This window comes from Bos javanicus, chromosome 25 (genome assembly GCF_032452875.1).
Source record: "Bos javanicus breed banteng chromosome 25, ARS-OSU_banteng_1.0, whole genome shotgun sequence".
Taxonomy (NCBI): Eukaryota; Metazoa; Chordata; class Mammalia; order Artiodactyla; family Bovidae; genus Bos; species Bos javanicus.
This window is the reverse complement of record NC_083892.1, coordinates 8533575-8561549: the sequence shown is the minus strand read 5'-3', so window position 1 is coordinate 8561549 and position 27975 is coordinate 8533575. Positions and strand designations below refer to the sequence as shown.

General features: G+C 46.2%; 1 protein-coding gene across 2 annotated transcripts in view; it reads left to right on the top strand.

Annotated features, from left to right (window-relative positions):
• The window catches only part of GRIN2A (glutamate ionotropic receptor NMDA type subunit 2A), a 457913-nt gene that overhangs the window by 388128 nt on the left and 41810 nt on the right, over positions 1–27975 (top strand). For both annotated transcript variants that reach the window (XR_009733472.1, XM_061401104.1), the window contains exon 11: positions 16456–16643. Coding sequence is in view for 1 of the 2 variants with exons in the window: in XM_061401104.1 (XP_061257088.1) it covers positions 16456–16643 (188 nt within the window). In the remaining variant the exon portion in view is untranslated. The remainder of the gene's footprint in view (positions 1–16455; positions 16644–27975) is intronic.

Genomic DNA, 27975 nt, shown 5'->3' with positions numbered 1-27975 from the left:
GTCATGACTTAAAACACTAAATATGAACATTTCTAGAACAGTGCACAATTAGCCTGTTTCTGATTTCTCACTGTTATAAAAACCCAGAACTAATTTTGTCCATGCTTTAAAGTGTCTCTTCCTCTCTTTGAAAGTGTTAGTGCTGCTTTTAAAATGGTCAATATTTCTCCTTCCATTGAAATGGAGAAAAGAAATGAGCTCACAGAGAAAAGCCAACTGAGCAAAGGATACGTTCCTTATATTGGGAGCTACGTAGTTAGGAAATTCTTCCTGGGGCGACTGAATGAGCAGGAGCTTCCTGGCAGATTCCATCTTGTCTCCTTAGGGATCACCTCTCCTGATTGGTCGCCAAATTCACACAGTTGAGTTGCCAAACTCAAACTTCAGATAGGACATCTCATTTCACCCTCATTCAACTCTGCCAAACAGGAGTTCTCTCCATTTTACGGAAGGTGAAACTGAGGCTCAAGGAGCAGAAGCAACTTGGCCAAAAGTTAAGTGAGTGACAGAGCTGGCCCTCAGACTCAGCCCAGCATCTCTTTCGGTCCTTGATGTCTGCCTCTCTGCTTGTCCCGACAAGTGAATGATTCCGGGAAATGCTGGCACTTTTGTCATGAGGCATGAGGTCTAGGACCAGAGAGCTGATGCTTCTGCCCGTCAGGGGCTCAGATTTGGAAAATCTTGGTGGTGTGCCTCGTCTCTCTCCACTGTGAAAATTGTGAACCAGCTCCCACTGACCTGGCGCTAAAATGGTCCCCATGTTGACGCATCAGCCCTGTGTGTCCTCTTGCTCTTTCTGGCAGGAGTAGGAGGACGTGTGAGTTTTCCAGCTGCCAGGTTAGCTCTTAGCACAGGTCAGAAGATGCTGTCCACACCCCGTGGTGAGTGCCTGGGGCCCAGACAGTGGCCTTTGCCCTCCTTCCATTGAGAGAAACGCAGGTTGAGGAGCAATAGAAACTCCAGCACCGCTCCTTGGGTTTCCCTACGGTGCCAGTTCCCTAGCACTGCCGTAATAAATAACCACAAACTTGGAGGCTTGAAACAACAGAAATGTAATCTCTTCCAGCTCTTGAGTCCGCAAGTCTAAAAGCCAAGCGTCAGCAAGGCCACACTCCCTCCAAAGACCCTGGGGGAGAACTGTCCTTGTCTCTTCTCATTTCTGGCGGCTCTTGGCTTGGGCAGCATCATTCAGATCTCTGCTTCTGTCTCCATGTGACCTCCATGTGTCTCCTCTTTTTATGAGGGATGCTTCTAAGTCATCGGATTTAGGGCCCACCTAAACCCAGGATGATTTTGTCTGGAGAGCCTTAACTAATTACATCTGCAAAGACCCAGCTTCCCAATAAGATTGCATTCTGAGGTTCTGATGGATGTGAATTTTAGGGAGGGACACTATTCAACCCACCACACTCACCTGGGCACCACTGTGGTTTTCCCAACAGCATCCTCTGACAGGTGTCTGATGTGAGCACTGCCACAGAAGGCTCTCGCCTGGGGTCTGGGGTCTGCGGGGGAGGCCTCCATCCAGTATGTGCTTGGGAGTGTCACCCCGATGATGCTCAGTGGACAAGGATGCAATACGGGTTCTTGCATGTAAATTACCCCACCCCTGGGTGATGCAATCATTGTGTTGGCTAGTTTCCATCCCTGCTTCCTCATCTCAAATGCTTAGTTGTTCTCTCTCTGTGCCAGATGCTCTTATAAGCACTTACCTATAATTCTTCGTTTAATTTCACAGCCGCGCCATGAGGGTTGACATATCCAGCATCTGCACTGGGTACACAGAGAAACGATCGTCAGGCATGGGAGGGGGAGAAATGTTTCCTGACTCTTCTAGTTGTTTCCTGGCTGGTCAAAGAATTAAATTGACATGAGACAGGTTAGCGGGAGAAAGTCAAACAAAATTTTAATAATGTGTACGTGGGAGAGACCCAGGAGAACTGGCTAACTCACCCAAAGGGCCCAAGCCTCACCTTAAATACCATCCTCAGCTAAAGACAAAAGAGGATGTTGGAGGTGGGAGGGTTGGAGCTTCCCAGGAGAGGAAGGCAAATGACATGGAGATGGAAAAGCAGATGTTTGGTGAATAAATTTGCCGGGCCATGGAGACGGTGGGACATACCGATCTTTAACCCCCATTCTGTCTCCCCAAACAGAGTAAACCCATGTTCTTTGCAGACAGCTCTGTTGGTAGCTCTATTCTGGGAACAAGCCCTTCATCTAAATTCTTCAGGCAGTTAAGGAGGAGGTAAAAAGAAACATTTCCTGAGTCTCTTGTTTCTTAAAAATAATCAGCCTAACTTAGTCCTCATGCCAAAGAGACACCATTTGGGATGGCAAATTTGGTTCCCCTGTACTGCATGTGGGCTTCCCAAGTGGCTTAGAGGTAAAGACTCTGCTTTCAGTGCAGGAGACCCAGGTTCATTCTCTGGGTCAGGAAGATTGCTTGGAGAAGGACATGGCAACCCACTCTTAATTTTTAAGGAAATTTAAACAACCTGTCTGAGCCTTTTTCCCACATCTTCCAAATCCTGGAGGAAATAGATACCCACTCCAGTATTCTTGCCTGGGAAATCCCATGGACAGGGGAGCCTGGCAAGCTATAGTCCATAGGGTCGCAGAGAGTCGGACACAACTGAGTGAATGAGCGTGTATGCACACACTGCCACGCGCAGCTTAAGTCTCTTGCTGGTGAGCTTCAGAGATGGGATTTGAAGTGACTCTACCATCTCTGCTGTTAATCACTATGCTCTGTCACTTCTCACAAAAGAAGATATTCTTGCTGGTAAAAAATGCAGATAAATAAGCATCCATTTGACTGTGTCCTAATTCCAAATCACCCCCACTCCCTGCAGGTAAGCAGCGTGCTCTCTTTGATATACATGCCATTTCTCCCAGACCGTTGTCAGATGCATTTGCAAATATTTATGTGTTCACATATAATTATAAAATTTTATTCTGTGGGGTGCTTTCAAACTCTATGAAGTAAGGCACAGTTTGGTTTTTCAGTTAATAATGTGTTTTGAAGTGCCTTCCATGTCCATAGGTGTCTTTTGTCTTCATTCTCTTCGATGGCTGGAAAGAATTCCACGGTTTGCATATAGCACAGTTTATTATATTAGTTCCCTCTGGGGGGCTCTTGGTAATATGGTCATGTTAAAATCCACGATGAGGTATCTGTGCGCTTCAGCAAGTCATCCTCTAGGAATGATCTCAAGAAGTATGACTTCTGGGTCAGAGTATTTATACTTTCTAGAAAAGGTTAGTCTTATTCAGCTGATTGATTGACTTACGTATTTTCTGAATGACCCCATGATTCAGAGCATCAACCTTGAGTTGAGAAATACCTAGCTTCATTTTCGTACTCTGCTAATTACCAGCTGTGTGACTTCTGGAAATTTAAATAACCTCTCTGAACCTATTTCCTACATCTTCCAAATCCTGGAGGAAATAGCTACCCATTCCAGTATTCTTGCCTGGAAAATCCCATGGGCAGAGGTACCTGGTGGGCTACAGTCCATGGAATCACAAAGAGTCAGACAGGATTGACACACACATTCAGAACTCCTTTGAGGATTGAATGAATTGACTTAGGGAAAATTCCCGGCGCTGTATCAGACGCATAATATGGTTTCATTGATTCTTTCCCCAGTCTCTCACTGTCATATATTTTCTGGCCTTTTGAGAGTCCCTTTCAGTTCTGGTATGTGACAAGTTCAGCAGGATCACTGTCTCTACCAGGAGTGTGTGGTGATGCTTAAGAGCCAAGCATCCTGGATTCGAATTCCCTCTCTGCTGACGGTCAGCTGTGGGACTTTAGACAAGCTAATTAACTTCCTAGACCTCAGGGTTTTTGTTTATAAAATAATGCTAACTACAATTCCTTCACCTAGGAACCATGACTTAGGAACTTGCACTTAGAACCGTTTTAAGGATTCAATGGGACAGGCAGGCAGAGAGCAGTGTCTGGCACACAGCAAACATTCAGGAAAAGTCTGTAACAGAAAGCATTCTTTGTAGTATGAGCATTTTAAATAATGTGCTGTGCACCATGGAACTTTTGCAGTAGTTGGGTTACTCTGATCCCGACCCTTGAAGAATATCTACTAAGAAACTCCATAAAAGATTGACATGTCAGCAGGAATCAATACTTTTCCTGGGTCAGAGCATGAGCAGTAGCGTGAAGAAGGAATAGCATTTGCATAGCACCTTATAATCCCTCAAGCAAATTTACCTCCATTCCTTCCTTCAATCAGAGTACAACTACTGGAAGAGATTGTTTTCCTTCTGGTCAGACAGGGAAGTCAAGGCTTAGGGCTGAGCACAGACTCACCCAACGCCCCACAGCAGCGCTTCTCTGACTCCATACCCAACTCGAGGACAGGCGCTCTGATTTGGGAAGCTGGTGACAGCCTTGCCCTGAAGGCACATTGCTTTGGCAGGTGGTAGACGGGTCTGGAAGCTCTGATGCTGTGGGACACCCAGGGCAGAGACCTCCTCTGGGCTTTGGTTTTCTCTCCTGAAAAATCAAAAGGTTGCAGTACATGATCTAGCAACATCTTGGATAAGGTTAGTTTGTTAAATTCAGCAGTAATGAAGAAGGGGGGTTTGCTGTGTCATGTTAACCTTGTCCTGTTTTTGAGGTTGTTAGTAGGCAAACTGTTTGCCCTGTTTCCTTTCCGCTGTTTCTCCCTTTCTCCACCCTCTCTCCCTCCTTTGAGAAGACTCTTGAGAGTCCCTTGGACTGCAAGGAGATCCAACCAGTCCATCCTAAAGGAGATCCGTCCTGAGTGTTCATTGAAAGGACTGATGTTGAAGCTGAAACTCTAATACTTTGGCCACCTGATGTGAAGAGCTGATTCATTTGAAAAGACCCTGATGCTGGGAAAGATTGAGGGAGGGAGGAGAAGGGGACAACAGAGGATGAGATAGTTGGATGGCATCTTTGACTCAGTGGAGATGAGTTTGAGTCAACTCCAGGAGTTGGTGATGGACAGGGAGGTCTGGCATGCCGTGGTCCATGGGGTCGCAAAGAATTGGACACAACTGAATGACTGAACTGAACTGAACTCCCTCCTCCTCTTTCTCCCCTCCTCCTTTCCTTCCCTCCTGGTTTGCTCCCTTCCTTCTTCTTTCTTTCTCTTTCCCCTCTCATGACCTCCTTTTCTCCCTCGCTCTCATCTCTGAGTCTCCTTTTGTAAGTCTGTCTCCCTCTTTTCACTCTCTCCCTCTCTGTCTTAATCACTTTCTCCTCCTCTGTCTCTCTCCCTCACTCTTTGCTGTTCTTTCCTGTCTTCTTCTCTCCCTGTCTTCCCGTTTTCTTTGGTGCCTGCTTCCATCTGTATTTTTCCCCTCCCTTGTTTTCTCCCTCCTTCTCTGCCTCTCTCTGTCTCAATCTTACAATACTGCTCAGAATGTTCTCAGTTAAAAAATAAATAGTCACCATCCGTCTTTTTTACCCAATTCACAGTGAATATTACTGGAAGAATTAATCAACACAAATTAAACTGACAGCAGCAAAAAGCACACAGGGTGAAATTTGTTATTGACTACAAATCCAGAAATGACTCAAATCTTCTTGGCCAACTTTGCCTCTCTGTGCAATTTTGACCCAGGAGAATTGGACTTGATGGCCACCATCCCCATTAAAGAAAGCTCAAGATGGCAGAAGTTATAAATTAGTAAAATGTCTTACGGTCCAAACACTGATCAATTAATCAAATCCTTGTAAAATTGCAACACAAAGGAATTGATCCCAGTGAAAATAGTTTCCAAAAAAAAAAAATTGGAAATAATTCAACTATGTTACGCGAGGCATTGATCTAGGAATTAAATTAGCTTAATGGAGTTTGCTCTGAAAAATGCTTCCTTAGTGAAAAGGCATCAGGGTTGGTATAATTCTGACTTCAAAGTTTGTACACATAAACTTCAAAATGTGACTCTGGGTCATTTTCCTAAAGTCTATTTCAGAGCATCCCATGCTGATGGCAGGTACAGTCTCTGTATGTATGGAGTGTCCCTTGCCCAAGCAGACACTTCCAAAGGCTGTCGTGTATCAAGGGTACCTCTTCTTGGGCCCGTGAATGTGCCTCACCCACCGGTAGCACTGAGTCTGGATGCTTTGATGGTGATCTGCACACCATGGCTTCTCTGCTCACTGATGTCACCCCTGCCCCAGCCATCCCCTGGATTTGTACCAGGAGACACAATTTCTAAAACACCTTCACTCCCATTTTCATCCATCCAGTATCCAAGGAAATCAACCCTGCATATTCATTGGAAGGACTGATGCTGAAGCTCCAATACTTTGGTCACCTGATGCAAAGAGCTGACTCATTGGAAAAGACCCTGATGCTGGGAAAGATTGAGGGGAGGAGGAGAAGGGGACACCAGAGGATGAGATGGTTGGATGGCATCATTGACTCAATGGACATGAGTTTGAGCAAACTTGGGGAGATGGTGAAGGACAGGGAGGCCTGGCGTGCTGTGGTCCATGGGGTCATAAAGATTTATACACAACTGAGTGACTAAACAAGAACTATCCAGCCCCATGAAAGAGCTGCTATTACCCTGTCTTACAGATGAGAAAACCAAAGCTCAGAGAGACCCCATGACTGGCTCTCATCCGTAGCACTGGCCGAGGTAGACCCGAACCCCATCCACTGTCCCACATTCTTCCTGCTGACCTGCCTGAACTGCTGACTGCCATGCTTCTCTTCCTAACAAGGCTTTGATGAGCTCCCCCACCCCAAAATACAACCAGTTATCATCCAAGAGATGCTCAAGTCTCACTAACGCTTTGCACTAGACCTCCAAAACATACACGCACCACAACACACATACACACATGTTCTGGTTCCATTAATTCATCAGAAGAAGTCAGTGTCTAAGTTAAAGACTTCTTGAATGTTAATGAATGAATAATTAACTTTAAATGTATAATTAGCCTTTAAATGTGCTGAGATCCCCCCCAGAGAGCCTCTGAAAACATGCCCAAGGAGATGATGAGCTAAAACCGGAAACTTTTGATGAGGAAATGTCAAGCCCCTTGACGATACAAGCCCCTTTCCCCAAAGGAGCCATGCGGTGACTGGAGGCCACAGTCTCCCCCTTTGCAAGGGGAAGTCTGCGTGGCCAGCAGACAGTCTTAGGGCAAGGAGTGAACATTCAGGCCATCGTGTAGCTACAAGAGAGACCCGCTGAAGTAACAGGGTCAGATCTACACACTGGAGAAAGCCACAGCCGCTCCGCAAAGCTGTCAAAACTGCGGCAGGAAGCCGCTGGGTTAAAGTAGCTTGGGACACACGTGAGAGTCCTCCTTTGCTCTTTGCAGATTTGCAGAGAGGAGGACTTGTTTCCCCCTCTCGTTCGGAATCACTGTCATTTTTAATCATTTGCTTTCCTTGAGGACCGTGGGTGACGGGGAGAGGATGACAGCACCCACGCGGCCTCGGTGATGCCTGGCGGGGGGTGGGGATGTCACACAGCCAGCACCGCATAGCGTGACTTTTCAGGCGCTCTTGTGTTCCAGCCCTCGCCCTGGCGAGCCGAGGTGTCAGCTCATTTGTCACAAATGTTTGGAGAAGAGCTCACCCTTCTCTAGGGAGCAGAGGTGGGCCTGGCAGGCATTCTGTCCCCATCATGGTTCTCAGACGGGATCTGTGAGCCTCCCCCGCCCCTAAGTGGGAGAAGCACTGAGCCAGTGACAGCCGTGTGGATCGGCAGGAGCTGGGATGGCAGGGCCGTAGACGTCTCTGCTTTAAAAGCAGAAGAGAGGCTTCCCTGGTAGCTTGGTGGTAAAGAATCTGCCTGCCAACGCAGGAGACACAGGTTTGATCCCTTGTCCGGGAAGATCCCGCGTCCTGCGGAACAACTAAGCCCGTGCATGACTACTGAGTCTGCGCTCTAGAGCCGGGAGCCGCAACTTCTGAGCCCACGTGCCGCCACTGCTGAAACTCGCATGCCCTAGCGCCTGTGCTCTGCAACGAGAGAAGCCACTGCGATGAGAAACCCGTGCACCGCAGCAAAGCGTAGCTCCCGCTCGCCAGAACTAGAGCAAAGCCTGCGCAGCAACAAAGACCCACCACAAAAATGAGTAAATGAGTACATTAAGAAAAGAAGAAAAAAAGCAAGAGAAGAAAACACCAAGCAGAAAAACATCACCGGCTCCTCCCTGTGAGGGCTGGGGCTTCCAGCCACGGCTCTGAGTTCTGAGGGGTTCTTCGTCCAGTGCCCGCTTCCAATGTCCGTGTTGTTTCATCCCCAGAGCTGCCAGTTACCACAGTGAAGCCTAATGTGCCCCTCTCTCACCCACCATCACAGTGCCAATCCCCCCAGCGTTTTGGGTCTCAGGTGAGCTTCTCTTTCTGATGCTCCACCCTCAACAAGAAGCTATGGCCATCTATGCCTAAACGACTCCCAAACAAGTAGGGTTAAGATGTGTTGAGGGCAAGAGATGTCTCCTCTGGAGGTGACACCAGACCACACATGGCTGAGCATCTCCTGGGAAAGAGACAGACGAAACTGAACAACCCACCAGATCTTTTAAAACCCCGATGGCTCTGATCTGATCCTTTCCCTTTTTTCATCACGGTGGGCCTCACATCGAGCTGAAACCCCAGCCTGAATTTTGTAAGAGGCAGAGCTGCTTCTGTTTACTCCACGGTCTGTGGATAACATGGTCCCGGTGGTTATGTCTGTGGCCTTTGTCGTCACGCTGTGTTAAGCCCAAGTGCCATCTGACACTTACATAAGCTGGCCTGCCATGTCCCTCACTTTACCTCTCAGGGCTTCCATTTCCTCATTCCACAGGGATGGCAGGTGTGCATCCAACTTTATTCAGTTAGAAGAAGTAAGTGAAACAAGATAATGTCTATAAAGTATTCAGGACCAGGTTTGTCCTGCACAGTGCATGAATGTTATAAGCCCCTCTGCTGGAAAATCTGAATGCAGAGGGATCCATCAGTGCAGGCCCTGCACACACATCTCCTTACATAACCTCCCTTTATTCCCAGTGGCCCTTGGAGGGCAGCTCACATCTGCCCCGCTTTACAGGGAGAAGAAGGAGGCTGAGAAACACAGGGGCCTTGTTCAAAGGCTTTGACCACAAAGCCTGAGCTGGAAGACGTCAGCAAGTTTTACATCTTTTCAATAATGGGAACATTTTTCCTTCAGTGGGAAGGAGATCAAAGGCACAGGTCTCTGAGTCGGAGCCAGGAGAGGCAAGGCCCTGGCCTCCCCCGCCCACTGGGAGCCATTTCTGTAGCCCCCAACCTCGTGTGGCCGTTTATACTGGAATATGATTTAATGAAAAGAAATAAAATGGACACCTCGGGTCCTCAGTTGCACTAACTACATGTGAAGTGCTCGATAGTCATAGCACAGATATGGAGTATTTCCATCACTGTAGAAAGTTCTGGACAGTGCTGCTATAGACAGTGTGTGTGTAGTAAGTCCCCTACGTACAATTGAGTTCCATTCCGAGAGTGCATTCATAAGTCCAATTTGTTCCTGAGTCCAACAGAGTTAGCTTAGGCGCCCGACTAACACAGTCAGCTATATTGTACTGTACTATAATAAGTTTATATTACATTCATGCAAATAATACATTAAAAAACAGGCACAAAAAATAGAGAAAGCATTTTTAATGTTACAGTACAGTACCTTGTAAAGTACAGTAGTTTAGTACAACAGGGCTGGCATACAGGGGCTGGCATGGAGCGAACAGGCAAGAAGAGTCACTGACTGGAGGGGAGAAAGGAGGTGAGAGATGGGAAAGCTGAAGGATATTCAGCAAGAGGAGATGGAGGGTAAGCCGTGATTTCACTCGCGCTTAACATTGATGGAATGCATATTAGCATCTTTGAAAGTTCGTAACTTGAAGGTTCCTTTGTAGGGAACTTCCTGTACAAAGTTTGGAAATTCTGCTGGTGAGCTTCAGGCAGGCTTTCGTTGTTGTACAGTCACTAAGCTGTGTCCCACTCTTTGTGACCCCGTGGACTGCAGCATGCCAGGTCTCCCTGCCCCTCACCATCCCCCATAGTTTACCCAAGTTCATGTCCATTGAGTCGGTGATGCCATCCAACCATCTCATCTTCTGCTCCCCCTTTCTCCTCCTGCCTTCATTCTTTCCCAGCATCAGGGTCTTTTCCAATGAGTCAGCTCTTCCCATCAGGTGTCCAAAATATTGGAGGTTCAGCTTCAGCATCAGTCCTTCCAGTGAATATTCAGGGTTGATTTCCCTTAGAACTGACTGGTTTGATCTCCTTGCTGTCCAGGGGACTCTCAGGTTTTCTCCAGCACTACAATTCCTTAGCCTCTCGCAATCTCATCTGCTCATAAACAACACAAGAAAATAAAATAATTAATAATAATAAATCTCCGTACTGGGCATTTGTGAGGCCCCACTGGGACAATGCGTGTAAAATAACTGTGCACTTCTGTCGAGCATTGTACAAACAATGGCCATGTCTATCGGGGGCACCGTGTAAGCCCTCAGATGTTCTTGAACATGCAGGTATCTGTGACCAATGCACTTAGACTCCAGCTGTGTAGAATCCTCCATGAGGGACAGAAATCAAAGTCACATAGCCCTGTGGCTTCCTTCACCTGTTGTCCTCACTTTGGTTCTGACGTGGCCCTGAGACCGCAGAGAGTCTTCCTGGCCATACCCCTCTAAGGGTACCGGTGCCAGTCCACCCAGAGGTGCCCACGTGTGATCACTTTGCTCAGAATTAACTGTGTCTTTTGCAGGTGTCCTCCCTCTGACTTGATGATATCTTACTTTTGCAAGCTTCGTTTTCCAAGTAAACTTCCCCTTTTTCTTTGCGCTTATCCAGCTGTTTTTTGCTCAGCTCAAGACTTGTCATGAAATATGGTAATGATTTGCAGAAATCTGTGCCTCTCCATAAAATACAAATTTAAACTGCTCTTGGACAGCTCTCATACAGGGGCCAGGTACAAATTTAATTTCCATTCCAGAAATGTATCAGCATGTGGTGGGTTAGCAGGATGGGGAGGACTTTCACCCCATGAATACCAACAAATGGCCTTCACATATGAATACCCTTGTACACACCTAGGCGTTTGTTTGTGTTTGGTTTTTGAGGAATTGAGGTGAAAGAGATGGGTGAGTCTTAGAAAGTTTCAATAAAACCCAGGTTCTTAGCATCCCTATGGCAACATAAAGCATTGGAGTTGCAAGCATTCCACCTTCATTAAGACAATACATGCCATCCATTTGTCCCAAAGACCCCAGGACACATGTTATCCTAAGTCTCAGTTTCCCTATTTGGACTGACAGAGATGACTCAGGTTTCAGAATTATAGAATTCCATAGTTCCACAATGTCAACCTCATCTCACAGATGACAAACCAGCAGTGCAAAAGAAGGAAGTGACTTTCCTGAGGTGATGCTGTCATCCAAATGTAGACAAAGAACATAGATCCCTTCCATCTGTTCCTCCATGGCTCCTGTCACATGCCCTCCTGCCATCATGCACAAATCAACCTTTAACAACTACACCCCCCACCCCCACAACATCCATGGGTCTCAGAGAAACCTGTATGCAGGTCAAGAAGCAACAGTTAGAACTGGACATGGAACAATAGACTGGCTCAAAATTGGGAAACGAGTACATCATTCTTGGATGTACTGGGTTGGATGAAGGACAAGCTGGAATCAAGATTGCCAGGAGAAATATCAATAACCTCAGATACACAGATGACACCACCCTTATGATAGAAAGTAAAGAGGAACTAAAGAGCCTCTTGATAAAGGTGAAAGAGGAGAGTGAAAAAGTTGGCTTAAATCTCAACATTCAAAAAACTAAGATCATGGCACCTGGTTCCATCAATTCATGGCAAATATATGGGGAAACAATGGAAACAGAGGCAGAGTTTATTTTCTTGGGCTCCAAAATCACTCAGATGGTGACTGCAGCCATGAAATTAAAAGACACATGCTCCTTGGAAGAAAAGCCATGACAAAACTAGATAGCATATTAAAAAGCAAAAACATTACTTTTCTGACAAAGGTCCCTGTAGTCAAAGCTATGGTTTTCCCAGTAGTCATGTGTGGATGTGAGCATTGGCCATATGGTCCATGTTCTGGACCATAAAGAAGGCTGAGCAGTGAAGAATTGATGCTTTCAAACTGTGGTGTTGGCGGACTCTTGAGATTGAGTCCCTTGGACTGCAAGGAGATCAAACCAGTCAATCCTAAAGGAAATCCACCCTGAATATTCATTGGAAGGACTGACCCTGAAGCTGAAGCTCCAATACTCTGGCCACCTGATGGGAGAAGCCAACTCATTAGAAAAGACTCTGATGCTGGGAAAGATTGAGGGCAGGAGGAGAAGGGGGCAACAGAGGATGAGATGTTTGAATGACATCATTGACTCAATGGACATGAGTTTGAGCAAACTCTGGACGATGGTGGACAGGGAAGCCTGGCGTGCTGCAGTCCATGGGGTCACAAAGAGTCGGACACAACTGAGCGACTGAACCACAGTAGCATTGCTGGCTCTCCAGAAAGGCTGTTTCCTCTTGGTTTGTCAGTTGTGTTCATCATCACCATTGACAACACCCAGTTTTTCCCACTCTTCCACTTGGATCATCTGATGCCCTCTTAATAGTCTCAGAGAATAAAGCTGAGTCGCCAACCCTACAGCCCTGAGACGAAAGCTTCAGAGTCTGTTGGCGAGACACATCCTGTAGTTTGGCCCCATCTCCAGCCATTAAAGAAACAAAAAAATTAAAATGAAGAACATAGCTGTAAACCTTCCAAATAGTTTTGTTCCCACAGGGAGTCCTTCAGCAGTTGTCTCTGGAAGGAGGCAGCATTTTACACGCTCTCTCTGCCACTTTCATTTTTCTTTGCTTCACTGTTTTATGTCTTCTTGTTAAGGAGAGAAGGGCAGTAAAGCTGAAAAAGTGTCAGGAAGTTGAGCACTCCTCAACTGACTTTTCTTATTACTTTAGAGTTTATACTTCTGTCCCTGTTTTCAAGGGTGATTGATCATTTCAGCCTTCTTTTTTTTTTTTTAACTTTACAATATTGTATCGGTTTTGCCATATATCAACATGAATCTGCCTTCTTAAATAACTTAAAAAATAGGAAGCAACATACATGCCCACTAATAGGTATGTAGGTCATGAATTAGGCGCAGCCTTGTCTTTGAACCCCTTCATGAATCACAGCCTTGTCATGGTGAAGGGGCTTGTGTAACGCAAAGAAGCCATAAGCCATGCCATGAAGGGCCACCCAAGATGGATGGGTCACAGTGAAGTTCAGTTCAGTTCAGTCGCTCAGTCTTGTCCGACTCTTTGCGACCCTATGGACCATACGTAGCACACTGAGTCTCCCTGTCCAGCACCAACTCCCAGAGTTTACCCAAACTCATGTCCATTGACTCGGTGATGCCATCCAACCATCTCATCCTCTGTTGTCCCCTTCTCCTGCCTTCAATCTTTTCCAGCATCAGGGTTTCTTCAAACGAGTCAGTTCTTCGCATCAGGTGGCCAAAGTATTGGAGTTTCAGCTTCAACATCAGTCCTTCCGCTGTGAAAAGTTCTGACAAAATGTGATCCACAACAAAATCTAGACAGGGTATTGAAAAGCAGAGACATCACTTGGCCAACAAAGGTCCATGTGGTCAAAGCTATGGTTTTTCCAGTAGTCATGTACAAATGTGAGAGTTGGTCCATAAACAGGGCTGGATACCAAAGAATTATGAATTGTGGTGTTGGAGAAGACCCTTGAGAGTCCTTGGACAGCAAGGAGATCAAACCAGTCCATCCTAAAGGAAATCAACCCTGAATATTCATTGGAAGGGCTGATGCTGAAGCTCCAATACTCTGGCCACCTGATGCAAAGAGCCGACTCATTGGAAAAGACGCTGATGCTGGGAAAGATCAAAGGCAAAAGAAGAGGCCGGCAGAGGATGAGATGGTTAGATAGCACTGAGTCCATAGACTCAATGGACATAAATTTGAGCAATCTGCGGGAGACAGTGGAGGACAGAGGAGCCTGGCGTGCTGCAGTCCGTAGGGTCAGAAAGAGCCGTACGCGACTTAGCAACTAAACAGCAGCAATGATATCTTTGAGAGGGTTACCGGTGCTTGCTTTTTAGAGGGTGCTGACTGGGAGAGGTGAACAGAACTTTTGAAATGATGGTGATGTTTTCTTTCTTGATCTGTGTGATGATTTCAAGGATGTACACATATGTAAAAATTTATCTAGTGCTTTATTTCATGTAAGTTATACCTCAATAAAAATAAATGTACCAAAAAATTAAAAAGAGTGCTCTGTTTACTGACATGGAAGCACATTCACTATGTGTGGAATGAAATAAGAAAAGAAAGCCATCGGTAAGATGGTTTGCATGGCATCATTATATTTTGGATATTGAAACAGTGTTGGCAAACTAATGTCCCATGGGCCAGGCTATTTCATGTAAATAACCTTTTATTGGGACAGAGTTGAACTCCTTCATTTATGTGTTATCGATGGCTGCTCTCATACTATGCATAATTTCCTAGGATTTTGATAACAAAGCATCACAAACTGAGAAGCTTAAGCAATAGGAATTTTTTTGTCTCGTATTTCTGGAGGCTGGAAGGTCAAGATCAAGGTTGTCATAGGGCTGTGGCCCCTCTGAAGGCACCAGAAGGGTCTTCTGGCCTCTGGTGGTTCCTAGGCTTGTGGCAGCATAACTCCCACCTTCCCTTGACAGTCTCCCTGTGAGCACGTCTGTGTCCAGATTCCTTCTTTTTACTTTTTAAAAACTGTTTATTTTGTACTGGGATCTAACCAATTAATGACATTGTAATAGTTTCAGGTGGATAGCCAGGGACTCAGCCATACATATACATGTATCTGTTCTCCCCTGGGTGTTCATTGGAAGGACTGATGCTGAAGCTGAAACTCCAATACTTTGGCCAACGAGTTGACTCATTGGAAAAGACCCTGATGCTGGGAGGGATTGGGGGCAGGAGGAGAAGAGGGTGACAGAGGATGAGATGGCTGGATGGCATCACTGACTCGATGGACATGAGTTTGGGTAAACTCCGGGAGTTGGTGATGGACAGGGAGGCCTGGCATGCTGCAATTCATGGGGTCGCAAAGAATCGGACACAACTGAGCAACTGAACTGACTGAACTGATTCTCCCCTGGTGGCTCAGATGGTAAAGAATCCGCCCTCAATGCAGGGTTCAGATCCCTGCATTGGGAAGAGCCCCTGGAGAAGGGAATGACAACCCACTCCAGTGTTCTTTCCTGGGAAATCCTGTGAGCAGAGGAGCCTGGTGGGCTACAGTCCATGGGGTTGCAAAAAGTCCAACACAACTGAACCTCTAACACACATTCTTCCCCAAACTCCCCTCCCGTCCAGGCTGCCACGTAACATGGAGCAGAGTTCCCTGTGCTATACTGTAGGTCCTTGTTGGCTATTCACTTAAAATAGAGCAGTGTGTACATACACATTCCAAACTCCCTGACTATCCCTTCTCCCCATTCTTCCCCCTGGCAACATAAGTTCGTTGTCTCCAAATTCCTTCTTTTTATCAGGACACCAGTGGTATTGGGTTAGGAGCCCACCTTGCTCCAGTATGACCTTGCCTTAATTAATCACATCTGCAATGACCCCATCTCCAAATAAGCTCATATTCAGAGATACTTGAGCTTAGGACTTCAACATATGAATTTTGAGAAAGCACAATTCAGCCTGTAACATGCTACACCAGCAGAGTTGAGTAGTTGCGTCAGAGACTAAGCCTAAACTATTTATTATAGTGTCTTTACAAAAGAAGTTACCAGCCCCTGTTTTCAAAGATGTGTGTATGTGTGTGTGTATATACAAATGCATACAAAATTTGGAAGTTTGTTCGCAAATACATTAACAGAGGTTGCCTCTGAGTTACAGAATTATAGGCAATTTTAACTGTACTCTTAATATTTTCTACATTATTTTGGCTTCTAAAAATTATGATATAATAATATTTGTAATACAAATGAATAGTAAACATAGCTCTTTGGACAGGAAAGGACATCATTCCTGTTTAGTCTCTCTGCTTCCTACACGCAGCCACCAAAGTCTCCTGTCCGTTAATGGTTTGTTTTGTTCCAACGCAAACCTCTCTAAATAGGCCACCGTTCTACACTGTTGGGAGTGCTGATGGCAAACACTTAGCGACCAGCAAACTCAACTGTTTACTCACTTGGGCATAAGGATTCTTCATGTCTTTATTTAGCTGCCTCTTGTAACTCAGGGAGAAAAGGTTTTGGCTTTTATCTCCTCATTAAAAATAGATCCTTTTATGATGATGGGACAGAGCAGTGATGAGTCATCTCCTGGATGATAGGGAAGTGTGCGATGCTGGATCAGGCCTCAGGAGATGGGCCCCAAGACGGTACCTCGCCAATGCCTTGACTCCCTGGCTTCTTGTCATTGCAGGAAACTGGATGCTTTCATCTACGACGCTGCCGTCTTGAATTACAAGGCTGGGAGGGACGAAGGCTGCAAGCTGGTGACCATTGGGAGTGGGTACATCTTTGCTACCACTGGTTACGGGATCGCCCTCCAGAAGGGTTCGCCGTGGAAGAGGCAGATTGATCTGGCCCTGCTCCAGTTTGTGGGTGATGGTAAGACTCTGGTTGACTTCCCCTACTTCCGGGGGACTGGAGACCCTCACACTCTCTGCTTCCTAACTGGCTTTCCAGTGGATCTTTGGGTAATGACTTAACTCACTGTAAATATTTACTGAGTGCTGACCACATGGTACCATGGTTCTTTAGGTTGCTTATAATGGAAACCAATTACAGACAGCTAAGTCAATTAAAAGGAGTTTATTTTAAGGATACAGAAGTGTCTATCTCAGTGAATTTAGGAAAGAGTTGAGCAAATAGGTTCAGAGGGAAAAACAGGAACCAGGGCAGGCCTGGGGCCTCAGCAGCAGTAATTCATGGGTCCTCTCTCTGAAGGAGTGCTTCTCAGTGTGGGGCAGGGATTTCATCCCCTGGGGGATATTTGGCTGTGTCTGGAGATATTTTTGATTGTCATGACAAGGAGGTTATTTGATACCAGCATTTGGTGGGTAGAGGCCAGGAGTGAGGGTGCTGGCATCTTTCAATGTCCAGGACAGCCCCTCCCCCCCCCCCGCAAAAAAAAATCTCAAAACACAGAATTATCTGACCCCAAGCATACAGTAAAGAATCTGCCTGCAACATAGGGGACCCAGGTTCAATCCCTGGGTCGGAAAGATCCCCTGGAGGAGGACATGGCGACCCACTCTATTCTTCTTGCCTGGAGAGTCCCATGGACAGAGGAGCCTGGTGAACTATAGTCCATGGGGTCACAAAGGGTTGGACACAACTGAGCAGCTTTGACTTTCACATGTTTATAGTATCAGGGTTGAGGGGGAAAGCTCTGCTCTAGAGCACTTCTTGTTCAGTTGCTAAGTCTCTGAACGCAGTCACGCCCAGTGTCTGACTCTTTGAGACCCAGTGGACTATAGTACACCAGGCTCCCCTGTCCATCACTGTTTCTAGAGCAGTGACATCACACAACTAGGCTGTAATAAGTCCCAGTCTCTATTTTCCAAATTCTAGATTTCAAATTCCAGAGGAAGGATTCCTGATCGATTTTGGGTCAAAGGCTCTTTCCTGGACCTCTCAGGAGTGAATAAAGGGTAGGGTTACGTTGTCCTAACACGACAGCTCCTACTGTCTTCCTATGGGGAGATAAAGGAGAGGTGATTGCTATACAGGGAAGAGTTAGCAGAAACCCCATGGGTTTCCACTACAGTCCACCCCTTGGCTGCCTATCCTGAAAAAAGACCATTTCCACCCACATGGGCTTGCAGTCTAATGGAATGAGGGTGTTTCTGGAGCTTCCAGCTAACTGGACTGACTCTCTCCAGCAGCATTTCCTTCTGTCCATCTCTCCTTTTAGTTGGGGATTTCAACATAGCCCATTGCTCCAGGACATGGTTTTAGAATCCTGTTCTGGCTCCAGTGGCATGTTGGAGCCCTTGGATTTGCCAACACTGAGATGGGAAAAGCAAAAGCAGCAGAGATGGCAGGTGAACCCTAGAAACGGGTAAGTGTGAGTAGGAAACAGAAGTTCAGGGCATAGGTCAGAAGCTGCGTTCAAGGGCGGAGGCTACATTTGGAGATGGTTCCCGAAAATGCAGGGCTTCCCAGGTGGCACTAGAAATAAAGAACCTGCCCGTCAATGAGGGCGATATAAGAACCTTGGGTTTGCTCCCTGGGTCCAGGAAGATCCAGGAAGATCCCCTGGAGTGGGAGATGGCAACCTACTCCAGTATTCTTGCCTGGAGAATCCCATGCACAGAGGAGCCTGGTGGGCTACAATCCATAGGATCACAAAGAGTCATACACAACTGAAGTGACTGAGCATGCACACATGTGAAAACATGCTTCTCTTGTCCAGGGCTGGGGAGGACGGTCTGTCAACCACTGTGGCCAAACACAGTGTTGAAAGAGGCAGAGGTTTGTGTGTACGGTTAGTGTAAACTTGAGCAAAGGGCATAATGCCTTATACCCTCTACTCCCAGATTTAAACCTTGGGTTCTCACAGTGTCATCAAGAAACCTAAATGTGGTTTATATTTAACTCCCACATGAGAACATCTGAATCTTTGGATTCTCCCTAGGGCATTGGTACCTTTCAGTCAGATCAACACCCGTGTTTTCTGTGTCGTAGTGACTTGTAGCTGTGTTGCCCAGTTATTGCTGTGACATCTCGGAAGAACATGACAATTGGCATTTATTTTGCTCATGGGAGCACAGGTGGAGTGGGAAAGCTTGCCTTGGGCCATGGTGGCTCCACCTCCTGCTGCCACAAGCCCAGGGATCATCTCTGTGGTCTTTGTTCCATCCGTGTTTATTCTGGGTCTCAGGCTGAAAAGGCAGCAGCTAGCTGGGAGAAGCTCTTTTCCTGGCTGTGTTGGAGGCACAGGAGAAAACACCCACCTGCACGGGCACATTTCAAGTCTCAGCTTTCTTTTTTTAATTTTTTTATTTTATATGGGAGTATAGTTGCAGAACCTGTCTGCAATGCAGGAGCTGCTGGAGATATGGGTTCTATTCCTGAGTTGGGAAGATCCCCTGGAAGAGGGCATGGCAACCCACTCCAGTATTCATGGGCTTCCTTGGTGTCTCAGAAGGTAAAGAATCTGCCTACAATGCAGGAGATCTAGGTTTGATCTTTGGGTTGGGAAGATCTGGAGGAGGGAATGGCTACCCACTCCAGGATTCTGGCCTGCAGAATCCCATGGACAGAGGAGCCTGGAGGGCTACAGTCCATGGGGTCACAAAGAGTCAGACACGACTAAGGCAACTGAGCACAGCACAGCACATAGATGGACCAGCAGTGCTCTGTTAATTTCAGGTGTATAGCAGAGTGATTCAGTTCTACAGATACATGTGTCTGTTCTTCTTCGAATTCTTTTCCCATTTAGGTTGTTACATAATATTGATTGGGCTTCCCTGGTGGCTCAGACGGTAAAGAATCTGCCTGCAATGTGAGGAGACCCTGGATCGGTTCCTGAGTTGGGAAGATCCCCTGGAGAAGGGAATGGCAACCTGCTCCAGTATTCTTGCCTGGAGAGTTCCATGGACAGAGGAGCCTGGCGGGCTATAGTTCTTGGTGTTGCCAAGAGTCAGAGATGACTGAGCAACTAAGAATTTCTTTCATAATATTGAGCAGAGTTCCCTGTGCTATACAATAGGTCCTTGTTGGCTAGCTTTGTCACATTCACATCTGCTAACACCCTTCTGTCCGAAGCAAGTCCTACAGCCAAGCCCAGAGTATACTCTGGAGCAGGGGTGCCAACCTCAGGGGTCTAATGATGATCTGAGGTGGAGCTGATGTAATCATAATAGAAATGAAATGCTCAATAGATTTAATGTGCTTGAGTTATCCCGAAACCATTTCCCACCCCCCATCCATAGAAAGATTGTCTTCTGTGAAACCGGTCCCTGGTGCCAAAAAGGTTGGGACCGCTGCTCTGGAGTATGCTCTGCCTTGTAAAGAGGAGTTTTGGAGTCAGACGACCAGGCGTGTGTGCACAGAGGAGTGAAGCATCCATCTGCCACGGTGGTCACCTAAGCACCTCCCCGTGGTGTGAACTACCCCGCTACGAGGGTCTCATTTCCAGCAGTAAAAACCACAGACTCTTGAACATAACAAGCAACCGGTCATTGAAGGACTGGATGAATACATACACACATGGATGAATGGTTAGTGTCAGGATGTATTTCATTTGACAGGAAACTTTTAAATATGATGGGTAGCTGTCAAATCTGTCAGTTCTAACTCTACACCTACCTACCACTGCTGTCACTTCTGCGGCATCTTTTATGAAATAGCAACATATTTGGGGAATAGGATATGCCAATCACCACACCGGATGTGTTACATGTGTTCTTTAATTGAATATTCATCACAACTTTATAAAGTTAAATATTGCCTATGATCATTTTACGGAGAATGAAACTGCAGCTCAGTGGGCTTATCAGTCCCTTAGTGAGTAAGTGGCGAAGCCTCTACTTTAAGGGAACTTACTGTTGATGAGGGTCAGTCATTTCAGACTTTTGTTTCATTAATTCTCCAGAATGCCTATTAAAGTTTGCTTATTAGATGCTTGAGATGTATAGATCCCTGTGTGTGTACACGTGTATGTGTGTGCTCTTGCACACTCAATCGTATCTGACTCTTTGTAAGCCCACCAGGCTCCTCTGTCCATGGGATTTCCCAGGCAAGAATGCTGGAGTGGGTTGCCATTTCCTACTCCAGGGGATCTTCGAGACCCAGGGATCAAACCAGCATCTCCTGCCTGGGCAGACAGGGTCTTTACCACTAGCACCATCTGGGAAGCCAATAGACCCTTGAAGAAGAAGTAATTTAGTGTATGTTGGATGATATCTATTGTCCCATTTCCAAATGCTTCTGTGAAAAGGTTAATTTTTTTTTAGCCTCAGTTTATTCATCTGCAATTGAATACAGAAATATTTACCAGATAAGGTTGTCATGAAGATAAAATGAAAAGTTATATTTAAACAGCCACCTGGAAATAGAAATGATTCAGTAAATGCCATCATCACCACCACCATCATCATCATTGTCCCCCTCCCCTTCCTCCTCTCTTCCTCCCCTCCCCCCACCCCCACATTATTGTTGTCCATCCACAGCTCAAGGATTCAAAAAACCATTTTTAATGTCGTATTGGTGATAATATGGTCAAGTTAGCATCATGCATTGGAGAAGGAAATAGCAACCCACTCCAGTGTTCTTGCCTGGAGAATCCCAGGGACAGGGGAGCCTGGTGGGCTGCCGTCTAAGGGGTCGCACAGAGTCAGACACGACTGAAGCAACTTAGCAGCAGTAGCAGCAGCAACCATCATGGAAATGCCATTCTGAACGGAAACCTCCCCTCTGTGGCAAATAAAAAAACAGTAGAGGCATCCAGATAAACCAAAGAGGTGTTTCCTGTTTTAACAGAGTGTCTAGATTCTTAGAGACATTTTCTGTCCCAGTTCAGGTCTTTCCTGGTCAGACTGTCTGGATTGGGGGATGTGTCTTCACAGCTTCATCTTCAGAGACCATCTGGAGGCCAAGCCATGGGAGAGAAAATGACGTGGCTCCAGGGGGCGTCTTGAGATAATCTTCCCGGAAAGCCACGTCCAATTCTGAATGTCTCTCTAGGAGTAAATACATGAATTAACACAGCTGCATAAATATTTCACTTATCTTATGCAGCTTTGGCAGGATTAATTATACTCCAAAATTAGACCTGGAAAAAGCACAGTGCTGAGCGGTCCCTAATTATTATTCATCCCCTGGAATGGAGTGTTTATCTCTTGTTATAGAGTAGCTTCGGTGGACGATTACGAGTCTAATGAGTGTCAAAAGTATAAAAAATTTTCCTAATGAGCTGTGTAAATATAACCTTTTGAGTAGAGTGTTTGGTTATTGGGGGAACCTCTTATGTGAAGCCTACCAAGCATTTCCCTAGGAAAGGGCCTGCCAATCTCCTGTAAGAGATACACAGGGTCCCAGTAAGACCTTACCCTCCTTTTCCTGTCTGACTGTTGTGTCCTTTCTGAAATAGTGGCACGCACCTGCATGCGTGGTAAGTTGCTTCGGTCATGTCCGACTCTGTGCTACCCCATGGACTGTAGCCCACCAGGCTCCTCTGTCTATGGGTTTCTCCAGGCAAAAGTGCTAGAATGGGTGGCCATGCCCTTCTCCAGGGGATCTTCCTGACCCAGGGACCAAATCTGCGTCTCTTATGTCTCCTGCATTGGCAGGTGGGTTCTTTACCACTAGCGCCACCTGGGGGTTCACCTGGGGACACTCAAAGATACTTTTCAGCATCCATCATCAATACCCATTGTTTACTGAGAAACACACGTTCCTAGGCACTGAGGTTCCAAGAAGGAATCCTTCCTTCAAGGAGCTTACCATCCAGTTGGTTGGCAATGTGTGGAATTAAAATGTCTAATTAATAAATAAATAAACATCCTGTTTCGAAAAAAATATGAACATGTTTGTAATAATTCATGTATATATGTTAATATATACTATATATTCATGTTTATATATGTATGGGCTCAGTCACTCAGTTGTGTGCAACTCTTTGTGGCCCCATGAACTGTAGCCCACCAGGCTCCTCTATCCATGGAATTTTCCAGGCAAGAATACTGGAGCAGGTTGCCATTTCCTACTCCAGGGAATCATCTGAATCCAGTGATCAAACTGGTATCTCTTGGGTCTCCTGCATTGGTGGGTGGATTCTTTACCACTTCCACCACCTGGGAAGCCTGCACACACACACACACACACACACACACACACACACACACACATACACACACACACACACACACATACACACGCACACATACACACACACACACACACACACATACACACACACACACACACACGTTGGTGTCCTGAGTAGATGAGAGAGTGGTCGAGGAGAAATATGAGATATATCTTATTTTTTAGTAGTGGAATGAAAATACAGAATAAGTCATAAAGAAAACAAGTAAGATTTAGACAGATTAGGATGGGCCAGAGTTCCCAAAGCCCCATTCATTAGCTTATCCAGCAGCCAACAAATAACTGCTGGGTCCCTGGTATCATCCCGGCACCTAAGAGGTGACAGCTAACAGAGAATGTAAATAATGAGTACGTCTGGGACCTAAAAAAAAGGCATTTCTGGCTTCAAAGGAGAGGTTGGACAGAAAGTCTCTTAGGCCCTATCAGTCTCATGGATTTTGTAATTTTTATGTGATTCTGGGATTTGAAGAGACAGAAGAAAATCATAAGAGGTTAAAGGCCCTTTTGATGGATAGAAGCCAGCAAGAAGATATCAAGGAGAACAAGTTGATATTGTAACATTATTCAGAAACAGGTGGTGTTGAGAAAAGAGAAGGAAACCAAGATTTTGAGCCTATACTCAATGGTCTACTATCATGCTAAGTGTGGCACAAATGATCTTTATAATTCTTTGTACAATGTTCTGGAGTAGATCTCATTACCTACATTTTGCACAGCAGGAAAACGAGTCTCATTTAGGTTATGTGAGCTATAGCAAGGGGCTTCCCAGGCAGCACTAGTGGTAAAGAACCTGCCTGATAGTGCAGGAGACATAAGAGACATGGGTTCGACCCCTGGGTCAGAAAGATTCCCTGGAGGAGGGCATGGCAACCCACTCCAGTATTCTTGCCTGGAGACTCCCAAGGACAGAGGAGCCTGGAGGGCTGTGGTCCATAGGGTCGCAAGGCGTTGGACATGACTAAAGCAACTTAGCATGCACGCACACATGAGTTGTAGCAGAGCTTCTCAAACTTTCACCTAATCAGGACTCACCCGGTGATCTGTTTAAAATTCAGGCTCTGTTCCAGTCAATCTGGGGAGCCTGAGAATCTGCACTTCTAACAATCTCCAGGTGATGCTGCTGATGCTGGTCTGTGGACCACGCCCTGCATAGATTTTTTGTTAGAGGTAAAAATTGAACCAGGTTTGCCTGATTCCAGCTCTGATCATCTTTCCGTTCAACTAGGTTTCTGGAGAAGTCTTATGAGTGGCCAGATCACTTTAGCTACAAGTCATATATTTAGATTTGAAAAGCATTTAATCTTCCTCTTGTATTTTGCTCAGTCTTCATGGTTGTTGGTTTCTTTTTAAACTCAGAAAAGCATTACTTCTCCCTAGTGTCTAGTCTGAGTTCATTAAACAAATAAAATGAAATATATGTATTTATCAAATATTTTTATAAAATTTAAAAGGTATATCCCATTGCACTTACATTAGATATATACAGATATCATCTATAAATATTTGGAAGATATGACACATGCATATGTATTCATCTTGTATTCTAAGGTGACCAGCTCAACCCATTTTGCTGGGACTCTCTTGGTTTTAAAACTAGCTGGTGACTCCATGCATGCTCAGTCACTTCAGTCATGCCCAACTCTATGAGACCATACAGGAGACTGTAGCCCACCAGGCTGCTTGGTCCATGGGATTCTCCAGGCCAGAATTCTGGAGTGGGTTGCCATGCCCTCCTACTTCAGGGGATCTTCCTGATGTAGGGATAGAACCTGCATCTCTTAAATCTGCCTGCATTGGCAGGTGGGTTCTTTATCACTAGTGCCACCTGGGAAGCCCCAGTTGTATCATATTTGGACACACATAGTAGATTCATCTCCAGTACTCTTGCCTGGAAAATCCCATGGACAGAGGAGCCTGGTGGGGTCCTGGAGCCCAGGACCTCCAGACCATGGGGTCGCAAAGAGTTGAACATGACTGAGCGACTTCACTCTCACTTTTCACTTGTGTGCATTGGAGAAGGAAATGGCAACCCACTCCAGTGTTCTTGCGTGGAGAATCCCAGGGATGGTGGAGCCTGGTGGGCTGCCATCTGTGGGGTCGCACAGAGTTGGACACGACTGAAGCGACTCAGCAGCAGCAGATTCATAGATGGAGTATTCGCCAGAGCCCATCTGTATCACTTCAGTTGGATTGGTTCCCTTTGTCCCTTTGGTACTGCAACTTTGTAAGCAGTCATTTTGAATACTCATCCAGTTGATAACAAATCAGACAGGACCACACGTCTGCTCTCGTATTACTAAGGAACCTTGCTGCAGTCAACTCTAGAGCTTCGGGAAGCACCATTCCTGGATAAGATGCTCGAAGTTCTGGGAAGGGGGGAGTGCTGGGGGCCGACAGTGGAGATGCCCACTCCCTGCTTCCGAGTGGCTCGCTGTTAATGTTCCTGATTCCTTTATTTGTTGGTAGCTCTTGCACTGAACGCGCAGGATGGCTTTTGATGGCGAGGGACCCCATGCAGCCAGCCAGACTCGAGTGTGTTTGTGTGATTACAGAAGTCGTTTGTGTATCTAATTAGGACTCTCATAAATTGCTCTGAGCCATGGAATGGCTTGCTAATATCCTGAGCACTGCCCTCATCAAGCTTCCCAGCTTGATATCTTTGGGCCGACATGTGAATCTCGGGGAGACCTGGACGCCCCCACCACTTTGGTGGTGAGCATCACCCATACATCCCTGCATGGCTTTGCAGCCCATCTTCTTAGGGCTGGCTTAAGCCATGAAGGTACAGCCATGTGGGTGGAAGAGATCGCTGCAGGCCACCTCACTCCTAAATATTTTCCATGCTCATCTGCCTACAGTATCTGAAGTTGCATCATTTGGATTTTTTTTTCCAGAAGCATGGATTCCTTTATGCAACCCTCCTGCTTTAAATTCAGAGTCTCTTCTCCCATCTTCTCCTGAACTCATTTCCTGGTCTGATATCTGACCCATCCTTCAGCCCGCACACCCCTCTGTGAAGGTTTTCTTAAAGACTGCAGCTCTGGATGCGCTGACGAACTAGAACCCCCCTTGTTGCTGCTGTGTAGTCCCATATGTGACTCTTCATGACCCCATGGACTGCAGCCTGCCACGCTTCTCTGCCCATGGGATTTCCCAGGCAAGAAGACTAGAGGGGGATGCCATTTCCTTCTCCAGAGAATCTTCCCAATCCAGGAATCAAATCCGGGTCTCCTGAGCGTCTCCTGCATTGCAGGCACCTTCTTTTATCACTGAGTCACCTGGGAAGCCTTTAGCTCCATGAAACTCCTTTCGTGGAGAAAGGAAACTCCTTTAGCTCCACGCTTATAGCATTTGTGTGCCATTTCACTAAGTGACATGAGTGAAGGGCTGTGACGGAAGGTTCTGTAGCTCCTAGCTGCATGGCCAGTCTGTTTCTCTGAGCTCCCGTTTCCTCAATTAAGTGTGAAAACAAATGGGCTTCCCTGGTGGCTCAGTGGTAAAAGAATCCACCTGCCAATATAGGACATGCACGTTCAGTCCCTGAGTCAGGAAGATCCCCAGGAGAAGAAAATGACAACCCACTCCGATATTGCCTGGAAAATTCCATGTGTAGAGAAGCTTGGCGGGCTATGTGACCAGGGGGTCACAAAGATTTGGACACAGCTAAACACACACACACACACACACACACACACACACACACACACTGTTCTCTCTAAGGGCTGCACGAATTTATATCCCCACCAACATAGGCCACGCACTCATGTCCAGTCTGTTGCCCTTTCCTCTCCCCTAGGACTCATTCCTGAGCTTTGTACATAGTAGATGCTCAAGTAAAACTTCTTGGATGAATGAATAAATGAATGCATGGATTTGAAAATACCATAGATATACTTTTGTGAGGCTTGCTTCATTCATCAAATACCTTCTCTGATGAAGTTCAGTTCAGGATGTTGTTTTCTTTGGGATGAACATCAGGTGTCTCTAGGCAAGAGACACAGAGAGGAAATCACTGAACCACTGTCCAGGAGGACAGTCTTCCCAAGCCTCTGACCCACGTTTTCACTGCCATGCAGGCAAGTTCTCCTGTTATCTAATTTGTGTGCTCTAGTAGTCAAATACGTCTGCTCTGTTCTTTTTAATGCACTTTTCTGGGATGGATATAATCAGCAAGATTATATTTTAGAATTGGAGGGGATCGTAAATCCTGAGTGAGTCTGTGGTTTGTGATCAAGGAGGTAAATAGAGAAAGAGCGTTACTGTCTATTTTTGAAAATCCAGTTTTATTGAAACGCAGACACATCCACTCATTCAGGTATTATCTGTGGCTGTTTCCCCTACCACAGCAGAGTCACACTGTTGCAACAGAAGTTGTAGAATCTGCACAACCCCAAATATTTATTGTTGGGCCATTTGTCAGGAAAGTATGATGACCTTGGCCTTAGACTGTCTGGAGGAAGACAAGGGAGGCAGAGAAGACTTGATATTTTAGGTTGTCCAGTTCTTCTAAGGAAAGGGAAAAGATCCAGATGAAGAAAGGAAGAAAGAAGGGGCAGATAGGAAAGAGGGACAGGGATGTATGAGGGGGAGATGGATGGAAGAAGAAATGGGGAGAGAGGAGGAGGAGAGAACAAGGGGTGCAGCAAGGCAGAAGGGGAGAGGAAGGATCAGAGAGAGAGGTGTGCTCGGGGGACTAGTCAGGTAACACGCCTCCTGCATCTACAGTGCAGCCTGGCCTGGTCAACTGAGCAGTTATGGACATTGAAGATAATGCTGAACAAGCCCAGGAGCCATCCACTGCCCACTCTGGGCTCCATGGTGGAGCCGGGCACAGACCCCCGGCTGACTCACTCCTGCCTGGGAGAAGTCTAATCTGTCTCCCGCGGGCCTCCCCTGCCAGCAGCTCTTCGTGACATAGGTCCCGGTGTCCTCAGATGACTCAGCAACACCCTATGTCAACCAGCAGCCTCGGTCCGTTTAACGAGATAAAAGCCAAAATGAGGATGGGGAATTTGGTCGGGGGAGGCTCTGAGGAGCTACTTGCAGGGAGAAGAGACAGTTTTCCACCTGTCGAAAGGGAAGTCATTCAAAGCTAGCATCATTA